The 15,114-nt window shown below is 36.9% G+C and overlaps 1 protein-coding gene across 7 annotated transcripts in view; it reads right to left on the reverse strand.

Annotated features, from left to right (window-relative positions):
* The window catches only part of EHBP1 (EH domain binding protein 1), a 352,471-nt gene that overhangs the window by 279,060 nt on the left and 58,297 nt on the right, over nt 1–15,114 (reverse strand). For all 7 annotated transcript variants that reach the window (XM_030921086.1, XM_030921089.1, XM_010369131.2 and 4 more), the window contains 2 exons: nt 14,603–14,698; nt 4,428–4,481 (listed from right to left, as the gene is read on the reverse strand). In XM_030921086.1, coding sequence (XP_030776946.1) covers nt 4,428–4,481; nt 14,603–14,698 — 150 coding nt within the window. The remainder of the gene's footprint in view (nt 1–4,427; nt 4,482–14,602; nt 14,699–15,114) is intronic.

A 15,114-nucleotide genomic window follows, 5' to 3' on the forward strand; every position in this document is an offset into this window, starting at 1 on the left:
CTACAGAACACTGATTAAAAACTTCTCTATGATTCTACAATTTCAAATGATCTCTTTTCATCTTTCTTATTAAGATAGCCAGTTATTACAGTAGGGGTTAAGGGCAAAGGCCCTGGAGAAAGACAAGACTGGATAAAATCCCAACCTGTTAGCTATATAACTGGGGGCAACTTACTTAACTCTCTAAACCTCACTTTCTTTACCTGTAAAATAGGGTTATATTTGACTCATACCAGAGTTCTTATACTGAGCAAATGAGAAAATGTGTATAAAGCATTCTATTATACATAGTACCTGGTACATAGTAAGGGTCCAATAAATTTGTTACAGTGATATGTATTTGGAGAACTTCTGTTTTATTGAGATATTTTATATTAAATGTAACTTCACTCTTTGTTACTAATGCTACTGTTGAACATTATGGTTAAAGTCTCCACATTTCTTTATTAACTGTGGGGTTGTAACACAATGTACAAAGAAAAGAAAGATATTAAAATTCCATGCAAAGAGCATACGTTTTTAGTGTCAGGACAATGTACCAACAGAATTTCTAACAAAACCCAGATTTTATAAGACAAAGAGAAGAACTTTAGCTCTTTGAAATTCACTAATTCTTTTGTATGAAATGTGAAAGTACATTAAATGTAAGGGAAAGTATAACATTTTAATGTGTACATGATGATCTGCAAAAGTCAATTTCATCATTCACCACTGAGGGGAGCTATAACCTAGGAGAGGTTTATATAGAATGCCAAGGTTATTTTAAAACTTTCCCATATCTTACAATATTCATTTCATCAGCTCTCTTATTAAAATATGTTTTAAATAAATTTGACAAGCATACCCCAATTCTCTTTTGGAGACCTTAGAAATAATAAGGTGGCTCATTATAACTGTGTAATCATAAAGACGGGGGATCCTTATCCCTCTTCCTTTTTTCTCCATAGCATTTATGTAACCTACTATACGTTTAGCATACATTATGTATTTATTTTATCTAACATACTAAATCATATATTAATTTTTATCCTCTCACACACACACGAGTGTAAACTACATGGCAAAGAGATTTGTTGACTTATCTGATTTGTTTTGTTTTGTTTCATTTGAGATAGGGTTTCACTTAGTCATCCAGGCTGGAGTGCAGTGTCACAATCACAGCTCACCGCATCCTTGACCTCCTGGGCTCAAGCAATCCTCCCACTTCAGTCTCCTGAATAGTCAGGACCACAAGCATATGCCACCATGCCCAGCTAATTTTTTTTTATTTTTTATTTTTTGTAGACTGAGTCTCCTTTGTGTTGCCCACGCTGGTCTTGAATCATCTGTTTTACACACTATTTCCAATGCCTAGAAAAGTACCTAGCACATAATATATGCTCACTGAATACTTAACTGCTGAATGAATGAATACTGAATCATCTATTTAAAAGGTTAAAAATCTCTCATTAGATTATGTCAAGTAAAGCAAACTGCTAACACTTGAAAAATGCAATGTCTACTTATATCAAATTTTGGTTTAAAGAAAATGTCTAAGAACTTTTTTTTTTTTTTTTTTTTTGAGACAGTCTTGCTCTGTTGCTCAGGCTGGAGTGCAGTGGCACAATCTTGGCTCACTGCAACCTCTGCCGCCCAGGTTTAAGTGACTCTCCGGCCTCAGCCTCCTGAGTAGCTGAGATTACAGTCATGCGCCACCACACTTGGCTAATTTTTGTATTTTTAGTAAAGACGCAGTTTCACCATGTTGGCCAGGATGGTCTCCAACTCCTGACCTCAAGTGATCCACCTGCCTTGGCCTCCCAAAGTGCTGGGATTACAGGTGAGAGAGACCATGTTCAGCCTAAGAATATTTATTTAATCCCATAGATGGTAATACAGAAAAATCTCATGAGATTGGCTTATTTAAGCCCAATAAAGTTGATCAGAAGAGCTTCTACTGTAACAGCATATGGATCCTTCACAAGCTGTTTTACTGCCTCTAGGGTCTACTTTTCAAATTTTCTTCAGTATAGTTGATGGATGTTACTCATATTCTTCTGTTTTTTTTTTTTTTTTTTTTTGAGATGCAGTCTTGCTCTATCACCCAGACTAGAGTACAGTGGCACGATCTCGGCTCACTGCAACTTCCATCTCCCTGGTTCAAGCAATTCCCCTGCCTCAGCCTCCCAAGTAGCTGGGATTACAGGCGCACGCCACCAAGCCCAACTAATTGTTTCGTATTTTTAGTAAAGACGGGGTTTCACCATGTTGGCCAGACTGGGCTCAAACTCCTGACCTCATGCAATCTCCCTGCCTTGGCCTCCCAAAGTGCTGGGATTACAGGTATTCTTCTCTTAAAAAGAGTAATTCTTACAGGATTTATAACAGTTCACAGAGTTTAACTATACCATTCATTCACTCACTTCTTCAACAAATATTTATTGAGAAGCTACTACCCCAAAGGTAGTATGGTTTTTTTTAAAAAAAAAATTGTGGTAGATAGAGAGATAAATGAAATAAAACTTTTCCCTTGTTAAATCTACTTATGCAAGCAGGGGTCCTGTACACATCTCAGAAAACTGGCCTAGATTTTCCAGAGCAGTTAAAAAGAGTTAATACACCTAGAGAGAGAAAAAAAATTATTCTCAAATCTCACTATACAGAAGTTGATATTGGCAGAAAGAAACTAATGTCCTCCTGAAAACTAAAGAGGGAGAACTACCCTATTCTCGTCTATCTTCCAGGTGAGAATACAGCACTTCCTTTGTTTTGTTTGTTTTGTTTTAGGTTTAATTACATAAATGTATCCTTTTGGTATAGTTCATAATTTATGATAGTTGCCCTAATTTAGAGTATATAAATTAGTGTATTCTCTTGAGTTAATGTATTTCAAATGCTTTGGTCATAACATGTGCATCTGTGCTCTTTCCCATGCATTAAGAAGATAGCAATTTCACAATCCCTCTGAAGTCTCATAACTTTATAATATGAAAGTAAATCTATAATGCAACCGATCTCACTACCAAACTTCTCAGCTCTTTAGTTCTAAACATGACCCAGTTACTGCTGGGGAATAAACAAACAATTCCTTTTGTCACTGAGATACATAACAAAGTCAGGCATCAGAAGGAAGAACATGACACAAAGCATGTGATAAGCCTGTTACAGATATGTTTTAGAACTTTAACAATTATGATGATGAATAGTCATGATAATGATGGCAATGGTAAAAGCTAATATTCACTTAAAATTATTTAATCTTTAAGCAACCCTACAATTTTATGAGTGAGAATTTAAGAAATTTCCCAATGATCACAGAGCTTGTAAGTAGAAGAGACAGGACTTGAAATTAGGTCTATCTGACTCCTGTCATTTATATTATTTTCAATAGATTTTTGTGAATCTAATAAATTAATTAATGTTTGGAGAGAAGGAATGTTAACATATTTTCCATTTCATCTTATGTCCACTCCTTTATCTGACAGATTTTCCAAGAATTCCAAGCCTATGTTATTAATCATCACTGTATTTGGATGGCCTGTCTTCTTTAATTCCCAGTAAGTAAACACTCATTGAATACCTACTATATGCCTTCTAGTCACTTGGGATTCCACAATATGTAAATTAACTTAAGATGATTATTAAGGTACCAATCTAGGATCTCTCAACCCAAATAAAGAGTTAAAACACATACTTTATTTATTTATTTATTTATTTTTCTTTTTCTGAGATGGAGTTTCACTCCTGTCACCCAGGCTGGAGTGCAATGGCACAATCGCGGCTCACTGCAACCTCTGCCTCCCTGGTTCAAGCGATTCTCTTGCCTCAGCCTCCCGAGTAGCTAGGACTACAGGTGCCCGCCACCATGCCCAGCTAATTTCTGTATTTTTATTAGAGACAGGGTTTCACCACTTTGGCCAGGCTGGTCGCAAACTCCTGATCTCAGGTGATCTACCCACCTCAGCCTCCCAAAGTGCTGGGGATTACAGGTGTGAGCCACCACACCCAGCCCACATACTTTGGTTTTAAAGATTTCGAAGGTCATTCAGGGTTTAATCCAACACATGTTTAGCTAAGTATCTGCTATATGATAAGCACTATGCTAGATGCTGACAGATAAAAAGATGAGTAAGACATGGGCTTGCCCTTAAACCCCAAACAGAATACATACACACACATACATACACACACACACACACACACACACACATACACACACACACACACACACACATATAATTTGGTATTAAAGACTTACAGTGTTAATAAAAGCATTTCTTACAAATAATTTTGTTACTGGTTATCATTTCATTAAAAAAGTTCTAAAAGTTAGAAATCATTATTTTCTTAAGGTAACATTTTTCCTACCACCAAAATGCCAATGTACCTTAATAATGCATATATAAAGTTGAAAATGTGAAAGGCGAAGGAATTTGCCATTAGCTTACATTTTCTATGACGAATGTCCACTCTTTGTCTTCAAATTCTTCCGCGTGAGGATCCTGTAACAAAAGCAAAATATGAAACTGAATTGAAATACATGTCTTTAGTCCAATAAATTCAATTAAGAAAATACATATAGCCTTGTTTTTAGCTTTTACTAGCTTTTAAAAATGGAGAGGCAGAATAGTCTACTCTTTTCTTTTGCATTATTTTTATTATAATTTTTCTAACTTATATTTTAGGTTTGGGGTATATGTGCAGGTTTGTTACATAGGTAATCTCAAGGCACAGGAGTTTGCTGTACAGATTATTTTCTCACCCAGGTATGAATCCTAGTACCTAACAGTTACTTTTCCTGCTTCTATCCCTCCTCCCACCCTTCACCCTTCAACTTCCAATAGGCCACAGTGTCTGTTGTTCCCTTGTGTTCATGAGTTTTCATCACTTAGCTCCCACTTATAAATGAGAATATGCAGTATTTGGTTTCCTGTCCCTGCATTAGTTTGTTAAGGATAATAGCCTCCAGCTCCATCCATGTTCCAGCAAAAAGTATGACCTCATTCCTTTTTATGGCTGCATAATATTCCATGGTATACATATACAATAGTTTCTTTATTCAGTCTGTCACTGATAGGCATTTAGGTTTATTCCATGTCTTTGCTACTGTGAATAGTGCTGCAATAAATTTATGCATGCATGTTTCTTTATGGCAGACTGATTTATAGTCCTCTGGGTATATACCCAGTAATGGGATTGCTGGGTCAAATGGTCCTTCTGCCATTAGCTATTTGAGGAATTGCCATACTGCTTTTCACAAAGGCTGAACTAATTTACATTCCTACCAACAGAGTATAAGTGCTCCCTTTCTCCACAACCTCGCCAGCATGTTATTTTTTGACTTTTTAATAATAGCCACTCTGACTGGTGTGAGATGCTATCTTGTGATTTTGATTTGCATTTCTCTAATGATCACTGATGTTGAACTTTTTTTTCATATGCTTGTTGGCTACATGTATGTCTTTTGAAATGTGTCTGTTCATGTCATTTGCCCACTTTTTAATGGGTTTTTTTTTTTTCTTGTAAATTTAACTTCCATATAGATACTGGATGTTAGACCTTTGTCAGATGCATAGTTTGCAAATATTTTCTCCCATTCTGTAGGCTGTCTGTTTACTCTGTTGATAGTTTCTTTTGCTGTGCAGAAGCTCTTGTTAAATTAGATCTCATCTGTCAACTTTTGCTTTTGTTGTAATTGCTTTTGGTGTCTTTGTCATGAAATCTTTGCCAGCTCCTATGTTCAGGAACGTATTGCCTATGTTGTCCTTCAGGGTTTCTATAGTTTTGAGCTTTACATTGAAGTCTTCAACTCATCTTGAGTTGATTTTTGTACATGGTGTAAGAAAGGGGTCCAGGCCGGGCGCGGTGGCTCAAGCCTGTAATCCCAGCACTTTGGGAGGCCGAGACGGGCGGATCACGAGGTCAGGAGATCGAGACCATCCTGGCTAACACGGTGAAACCCCGTCTCTACTAAAAAAAAAAATACAAAAAACTAGCCGGGCGAGGTGGCGGGCACCTGTAGTCCCAGCTACTCGGGAGGCTGAGGCAGGAGAATGGCGTAAACCTGGGAGGCGGAGCTTGCAGTGAGCTGAGATCCGGCCACTGCACTCCAGCCCAGGAGACAGAGCGAGACTCCGTCTCAAAAAAAAAAAAAAAAAAAAAAAAAAGAAAGGGGTCCAGCTTCAGTCTTCTGCATATGGCTAGCCAGTTATTCCAGCACCATTTATTGAACAGGCAGTCTTTTCCTCATTGCTTGTTTTTGTCAGCTTTGTCAAAGATCAGATAGTTGCAGGTGTGTGGCCTTGTTTCTGGGCTCTCTATTCTGTTCCATTAGTCTACATGCCTGATTTTTACCAGTACCATGCTGTTTTGGTTATTATAGCCTTCAGTATAGTTTGGAGTCAGGTAGCATAATGTTTCCAGCTTTATTCTTTTGGCTTAGGATTGCCTTGGTTATTCAGGCTTTTTGGTTTCATATGAATTCTAAAAAAGGTTTTTCTAGTTCTGTGAAGAATGCCATTGGTAGTTTGATAGGAGTAGCACTGGATCTGTAAATTGCTTTGGGCAGTATGGCATTTTAATATTTGTTTTTCCTATCCAGTATCATCTCTGATTTCTTTGAGCAGTGTTTTTTAGTTTTCATTATAGAGATCTTTCACCTCCCTGGTTAGCTGTATTCCTAGGTATTTTATTATTTTTGTAGCAATTGTAAATGGGATTGTGTTCCTCATTTGGCTCTCATCTTGGCTTTCATTGGTGTATAGGAATGTTAGTGATTTTTATACATTGATTTTGTATCCTAAAACTTCACTGAAGTTATTTATCAGCTGCAGGAGGTTTTGGGCTGAGACTATGGGGTTTTTTAGATTAGGATCATGTCATCTACAACGAGGGATAAACTGACTTCTTCTCTTACTATTTGGATGCCCTTTATTTCTTTCTCTTGCCTGATTGCTCTGGCCAGGACTTCCAATACTATGTTAAACAGGAGTGGTAGAAAGGGCATCCTTGTCTTGTGCCGGTTTTCAAAGGGAATGCTTCCAGCTCTTGCCCATTCAGTATGATGTTGGCTGTGGGTTTGTCATCGATGGCTATCATTTTGATATATGTTCCTTCAATACCTAGTTTTGAGAGTATTTAACACAAAGGGATGTTGAATTTTATCAAAAGTCTTTTCTGCATCTATTGAGATAATCATGTGGTTTTTATCTTTAGTTCTATTTATGTAATGAATCACATTTATTGACTTGCATATGTTGAATCAACTTTGCATCCCGAGGACTAAGCCGACTTGATCGACTTGATCATGGTAGATTAGCTTTTTGATGTGCTGCTGAAATCAGTTTGCCAGTATTTTATTGAGGATTTTTGCATTGATGTTAATCAAGGATATTGGCCTGAAGTTTTCTTTTGTTATATCTCTGCCAGGTTTTGCTGTGTCTCTGCCAGGTTTTGTTATTAGGATGATGCTGACCTCATAGAATGAGTTGGGAAGGAGTTTCTCCTCCTCAATTTTTTAGAACAGTTTTGGTAGGAATACTACCAGCTATTCTTTGTATATCTGGTAGAATTCAGCGTGAATTCATCTGGTCCTGGGCTTTTTTTGGTTGGTAAGCTATTTATTACTGATTCAATTTTGAAGTTTGTTATTGGTCTGTTCAGGGAATCAATTTCTTCCTGGTTCACTCTTGGAAGGGTATATGTGTACAGGAATTTATCCGTCTCTTCTAAGTTTTCTAGTTTGTGTGCAAAAAGGTGTTCATAATAGTTTCTCATGGTTATTTTCATTTCTCTGAGGTCAGTGGTAACAGCCTCTTCATCATTTCTAATTGTGTTCATTTGGCTCTTCTCTCTTTTCTTATTAGTCTAGCCAGCAGCCTATAGATCTTTATTTTTTTAAAACACCAACTCCTGAATTTGTTGATCTTTTGAATGGGTTTTCATTTTCTATTTCCTTCAGTTCGGCTCTGATTTTGGTTACTGCTTGTCTTCTGCCAGCTTTGAAGTTGATTTGTCCTTGCTTCTCTAATTCTTTCAGTTGTGATGTTAAGTTGTTAATTTGAGATTTTTCTAACTCTTTGATATAGGTATTTAGTGCTTCAAATTTCCCTCTTAACATCGCCTTAGCTGTGTCCCAGTGATTCTGGTCTGTTGTATTATTGTTCTCATTAGTTTCAAGTAACTTCGTGATACCTGCCTTACTTTCATTATTTACCCCAAAGTCATTCCAGAGCATGATGTTTAATTTCCATGTAAATGCATGGTTTTGAGTGATTTTCTTAGTCTTGACGTTGTTGGTTTTTTTTTTGTTTGTTTGTTTGTTTGTTTGTTTGTTTTTTTGACAGAGTCTTCTTCTGCTATCCAGGCTGGATTGCAGGGGTGTGATCTTGGCTCACCGCAACCTCCACCTTCTGGGCTCAAGCAATCCTCCCACCTCAGCCTCCTGAGTAGCTGGGACTATAGGCACACACCACTGTGCCCAGCTAATTTTTTGTATTTTCAAAAGAGACAGGGTTTTGCCATGTTGCCCAGGCTGGTCTTGAACTCCTGCCTCAACCTCCACAGTGTTGGAATTACAGGTGTGAGCCACTGCACCTGGTCCATTTTTTGTATTTTTTGTAGAGATGGGGTTTCACCATGTTGCCAGGCTTATCTTAAACTCCTTGGCTCAAGCGATCCACCCACCTTAGCCTCCCGATCCTCCCACCTCAGCCTCCCAAAGTGTTGGGATTGCAGGAATGACCCACAGTGCCTGGCCACACCCTACTCTTATAATATTTCCATAATTTATTTAAATTATAATAATTATTTAATATTAAGAAATCCTCTATTTTTGTTGATGCATATCATTATCTTTCATCACTGCACCTACCTAATCAGAGACACATAAACCAGTAAATGGACTATTAAGAAGCAGTTTATTAAGATATTAAATGCTAATATAAAGCTCTGCCTTCATTTTTATGCCTGTATATATCTTAAAAGTTACCATTAGAGGCAAAGTTGTCTTCAGTGCAGAGGTTAAATAAACAGCTGGAATTTCAAAACACTAAAAGAGACTTGATAATCTAGACAAAATGGCAAATCAGCAGGGCTACTGATACCCTTCCTCTTACCTCTCCCTCATTAACCTCAGAAATGCCTTAGAAACCTGAGAAAGGGTAATGGATCCTACAACCAAATGCAACTTTTGTTGTTGTTGTTGTTCTTCAACTGAAGCACACTTTTGCAAGCATTTATTTGAGAAACATTTATTGGGGACTTAGTATATAAGGGACTGTAGAAATGTTACATGGATTCAAAGACAGTTGTCCTTGCCTTCAAAGACAAACACAATAGTTCTAAATTCAAATAAACGTATGATGAATGAAATAAATGATTTTACCAGAGATTAGAAACGACACACTACTTCTTACAAGAATGAACAAGAGAAACTTCATGAGAGAGAAAACATCTGGGCTGGGTGGGATTACAAAGGATTCCCACAGATTTTGGAGTCAGTAAAGGCAAAAGGCAACAAAGTATAAGAAACAGAGAAAAGTAGTGCGGTCACATTACACGCCCATTTAACTTACTCAAGTTCACTCCATGTATCAGAGGTGAGGTAGGAATGGAGGTATCAAGAAAATGAGAGAGTATCTCAATAAAGCATGCTTTTGGCTCAACACTGCACTCTAAGATTGAGCACACATGGATGGGAGATGGGCTCTGATATTTCCCCACTGGGTCTCTCAGGTCCCATGCGTCTCATAGAGAAACATTTATGATTGATTCCACTTTGGTCTATTAATGATCTTCTATTTCTATTACCATAGTTGAGTTCATACCTAGGCTATTTCAAGATGAACGTGACTGGAGCACTCTCTCAGTCTCTTTGATCTCCATTAAATCTTGCACACAGATTAATTTTCCCAAACCACAGCTCTGACCGTATCAGTACCAACTCAGATTTCTTTAACAACCCTTACAACTTATGAGATAAATTCCAAACTCCTTAGTTACTTCATCATGTCTGTTTACTCATTTTCTAGTATAATAGCATGGCAGCTGGTTGAGTTTGAGCTGTATTGAAGCAACTATTTTTATGAGTAAATTCACATAGGTAGGATAAAAATCTGCCAAAAGAAGTTTCTTTGATGGTGGTGAACAAGGAAAGGGTAGAAGGAAAAGGGAAGTAGAAAACAGTACTTAATGTTTGTTTCCTCAGCTGGCTCTGCCTATAAACTGGGTTTATGGAGAAAAAGAATTGTAAATAAAGGTTGAAAGAGCTTTTCCATGATGCACTTAGGGCACAGAGACCAAGTAATACAGTGTGATGCAATGCAGGGGAGACATCATACCATTCTCCCTGCCTCTCCCTCCCGTCTCATTTTGTATTTTGAGGAATGCAGCACAGCTCCAGCACAGTTAGTATCAAAATAATAATATATTTACTGAGCACTCACCATGTCCCAGTTCTTGTGCTAAGTGTTTTACTCATTATAGCAACCTATGAGGTAGGTACTATCTTCATTCCCATTTAACAGAGCAGAAAAACGAAAACTAAGAGATGCAGCTTCCCACAGTGCACAGCTAGTGTTTAAGCTATGTTGCTGTTTCAGGTCTGTCTGACTTTTACCCACTTTGTTGGTTCAGTGTAGGCACTGTGCCCCCAGGATCTAGAAAAGTACCTGGCACACAGCAAGGTTCTCAAAAATACTGGATTAATGAAGTAATGAATTAATCTTATAAATTAATATATATAATATAGATTATATAATATATAATACATATATATTATATATCTTATAAATTGATATTTAACAGCACCATCTACATATGACATACATTAACTCTTAAAGCAATGAAATATTTTTTAAAGCATAGATAATGTATTATTCCTAAAATAATTTTTAGCAAAGAATAATTTTAATGAGACCAAAAAGCACATCTGATAGGGCCAAGTGAGTAAAAAGATGTAAAATAAGCAGCAATGATGTTCATTTCCAAGGCACTTAAAAATGATATCTCTACATAATTAACTATATTACTGACCAGACAAAAACATTTGTAATGAGAATTGCTTCTAGCGTAATTCAATTAAGCATTTTTTTACATCCTACTCTCCCTCTACTGTCTCCTTTCTTAGCACTGCACTAAAGAGAAAAATTAAAAATAGCTTGAAGAGCCATTGTCCTTCTCAAAATCCTAAAAGTCTTTTAAAAAAAAAATTTACTAGAAACAGCTATTTTCAATTTAACTCAAATATCAAAAGGAGGCTAAAGAAATTAATTTTTGGTTAAATGACAGAAAAATCAAACATATTGATAACTATCTTAAAATGCACCTCCTCTATGAGCATACCTCTGTGTATGCTACTCACTAAGGACAAAAAGGGTGCAGAGCAGTCCTTTCCTATCTGCAAATTTCAAGATTAAGTGAATTACGAGATTTAATACAAGTTTTAAAAAGAGAGAAAATGTGAAGTTTTTCACTTGAATATTTTAAGTGTTGTTCAAAAACAAAATCCAAAAATTACCATGAACAAATGAAAAGTTACTCCATTTTGTTGTTTTACTTTTCTGCTTATCTGTAAGAATTCTGGGAGGATGGAAGGAGTCAGGAAGATGAAAGTATCTGCTCAAAATACTCTTTTAAATATTGAAAATGGTCACAAGGTTGCATCAATAGCACAATTGTGTAGAAACGTGTAATACAGCAGACGGACAGGGAGGGGTGTTTGGGTTTTTTCCTACATACTAACCCTCCAAATCTAAAAATTCAGTGATAAGGATATGCTGAACACTCTCATCAGTACTTGAAAACCTCACTTACCTCCTGATCCTCCAAGCAACACATTTCAACAGCCACTTTCAACTCAGAATCACTGTCAATGCATATTCTTTCCCAGAACACAAGGCGGAGGCTATTTTTCAGCTCTATTCTAGTCCCTCATTCTCTATCACCATTTTATTAAAAAGTTGTATAACCATGTCCATTCATTTGCTTTGCCAATACAGACTAAAACAAAGTAAGAAATTACTTAAAAGTCTTCCTTGGCCAGGCGCGGTGGCTCATGCCTGTAATCTCAGCACTTTGGGAGGCTGAGGCGGGTGGATCACAAGGTCAGGAGATCGAGACCATCCTGGCTAACACAGTGAAACCCCGTCTATACTAAAAAATACAAAAAATTAGCTGGGTGTGGTGGCGGGCGCCTGTAGTCCCAGCTACTCGGGAGGCTGAGGCAGGAGAATGGCATGAACCCAGGAGGCGGAGCTTGCAGCAAGCCAAGATAGCGCCAGCCTGGGCGACAGAGCGAGACTCCGTCTCAAAAAAAAAAAAAAAAGTCTTCCTCAAGTATGTCAGAGATCCTACTGTTGTGATCAATATTCACAACTCTTTTTATTACAGAGTAGGCAGTACAGTGTAGAGGAATGAACAGAGCTAAATCACAGTCTATGTGGACAAGTTACATTCCTCTCTAGTCTCAGTTTCCTTATCAGTAAAGTGAGAATCATTATAATACCTTAGAGTTGCTGTGAAAGTTAAATGAACTAATAATGCATATAAAGATTCTTCTGACACCAAAGATATTGCTCTTAACTACCATTACCATTCCAGTAGGACAAAAATGGATAGGAGGGGCTTGATAACTGTCTCTTTGGACAGCTGGTTAAAAGGGCAATAGAGTGGTTCTAACTATCCTTAAAAAAAAGAATAGCAGTTACTGTCTCATTCCTATTTCTCCCTGAATAAATCAAGAATGGTATACATCTGACCTTGCCTGCGCCCGCCCGGAGCCAGAGGTTCTTCAGGCACCCAGCATCCAGCGAGACGCGCAGCGCACCGACGGAGGGGACATGGGCAGAGCAATGGTGGCCAGGCTTGGGCTGGGGCTGCTGCTGCTGGCTTTGCTCCTACCCACGCAGATTTATTCCGCTGGAGTGACTTCTACACCACTTTCAAGTACCTCCTCCCAGAATACTTCGACTACCCCAAATCCAGCTAATACCACCACCAAGGCGGTTGGTGGTGCCCTGCAGTCAACAGCCAGTCTCTTCGTGGTCTCACTCTCTCTTCTATATCTCTACTGTTAAGAGACTCAGGCCAAGAAACATCTTCTAAACTTCCCCATCTTCTAAACCCAATCCAAATGGCGTCTTGGCAAGGAAAAACAGGTCTTCATTGAATCTACTAATTCCACACCTTTTATTAACGCAGAAAATGTTGAGAATCCCAAATTTGATCTGCTTGAAGAACATGTGAGAGGTTTGACTAGATGATAGATGCCAATGTTAAATCTGCTGGTGTTTCATGTACAAGATGAAGGAGAGGCAACATCCAAAATAGCTTAAGACATGATTTCCTTGAATGTGGTTTAAGAAATATGGACACTTAATCCTACCTTGAAAATAAGAATAGTAATAAAGGATGTGATTGTGGGAAAAAAAAAAAAAAATGGTATACATCTGACAAGCATAATCAAATAAGGTTATAATATCAGTAACAGTAATATCAAAACTACAAAATATACATAATGTGCTAAGAGTCATTAATAAATATATATACAATACAGAACATTTAAAATTAGTATTCCATTCATGGGCTAGTACATTAATATTCATCATATTGTTTTGTTCTTTTGAACTCTGCAGTACTTTCTGAATAAATAAATTAATATATTGTTTCACAAAATCAAAAGCACTGTTTACACAATGATGTCATATGCTAAGCCATATCATTTTGCTCTACTTTAATTTCATGTCCTAAAATATTCAGCGGATTTTCACAAATTTCTGTTACTAAATTATGCTTAATGAGATGACTTCTCCCCTGCTATATACGACGATAAAAGTAGCCTCAACACAATTTACGTGACTCAAAGAAGAAATAAAACATGAATTTTCTAACTCCACCACCTTCCAAAAGGCTAAAACTGGGACATACTGAGACATACCTGTCCCCAACTTTTTTTGATGCAGGAAAGGAGTTGGTTAGGAAAGTAAATATTCTGGTGCTTAATTACCATATGTAGGGGCTACTTTATAATGTTTCAAGACATATGGAAGACTTTCAAGAGAAAATACATATGAAATAGACAAGGGGGTATATGAACAACTATGCTTTTAGATCTGCACTTTGAATTTACAACCAGCATTTTGCCTTTAAGCAGCAACACTTATAAATATTAATATCAATAAAATATTTATCAACTATCAATTTAAAACATATCTTGTTATATTAACATTAATAAGATATTTATCATATACTAATTTTAAAGCATCTTTTTATCAAACAAGGCTAACAAAATGAAGGTCAAGACTCAGAATTCCACACTCCTCAGCTTTCCACAGTGAAGGCATTTTATAGTCTCCTGTGGGTAGAATGTAGGAAGCGGTAAAAGAACTATCGCAGCTGATCTGAATTGTAACAAGTTCGAAAAGATCCCCAAATTATTCTGACTTTATAGACCATGAAATACTGTGATTCCTTTGCATTGTTATCAATTGCTATGTCCCTAAAAATAATGCACAGTAGGTACCAGACTGGACACAAATGCATAGAACAATGAACACTGAAATATTCTATCATTTGGAACCCTGGTCATACAATAAATTCTATAGCCTATAAAAATGGAACTTACCTTAAAAAGTGTTACAGTGATTTCAATGTTTTCAGGAACAGGCCACACAACAACACCACGATACGGATTTTTTATTCCAGGTTGCCAGCTATGTGCCTACCAGAATAAAAATGATACCTTCAATATGAAGTATAGGAAATGCAATGTTAGTAATTTACCAGAATAAAATGATATCTTCAATATGAAGTATAGGAAATGCAACGTTAGTAATTTACCAGAATAAAATGATACTTTCAATATGAAGTATAGGAAATGTAATGTTAGTAATTTACAACGGTATATTGACCCTATGTAGTATCCCTGAAACAAAAATGATTAAACAAATAAAACTTTTCAAGCATTAAGCTTGGGCCAAGATAGTTATATCACATGACAGCTACAGATTACTATCTGCAAACAAATCTTCACCCCCTCATACACATAGAAGAACATGCAAAAATGATGAAAACATGATGTCTCATGTTTTCAAAAGCTACTGTCTGTTTAAAGTATTTTATTAGAAGAGATATTTT

Source organism: Rhinopithecus roxellana, chromosome 17 (assembly GCF_007565055.1).
Source record: "Rhinopithecus roxellana isolate Shanxi Qingling chromosome 17, ASM756505v1, whole genome shotgun sequence".
Taxonomy (NCBI): domain Eukaryota; kingdom Metazoa; phylum Chordata; class Mammalia; order Primates; family Cercopithecidae; genus Rhinopithecus; species Rhinopithecus roxellana.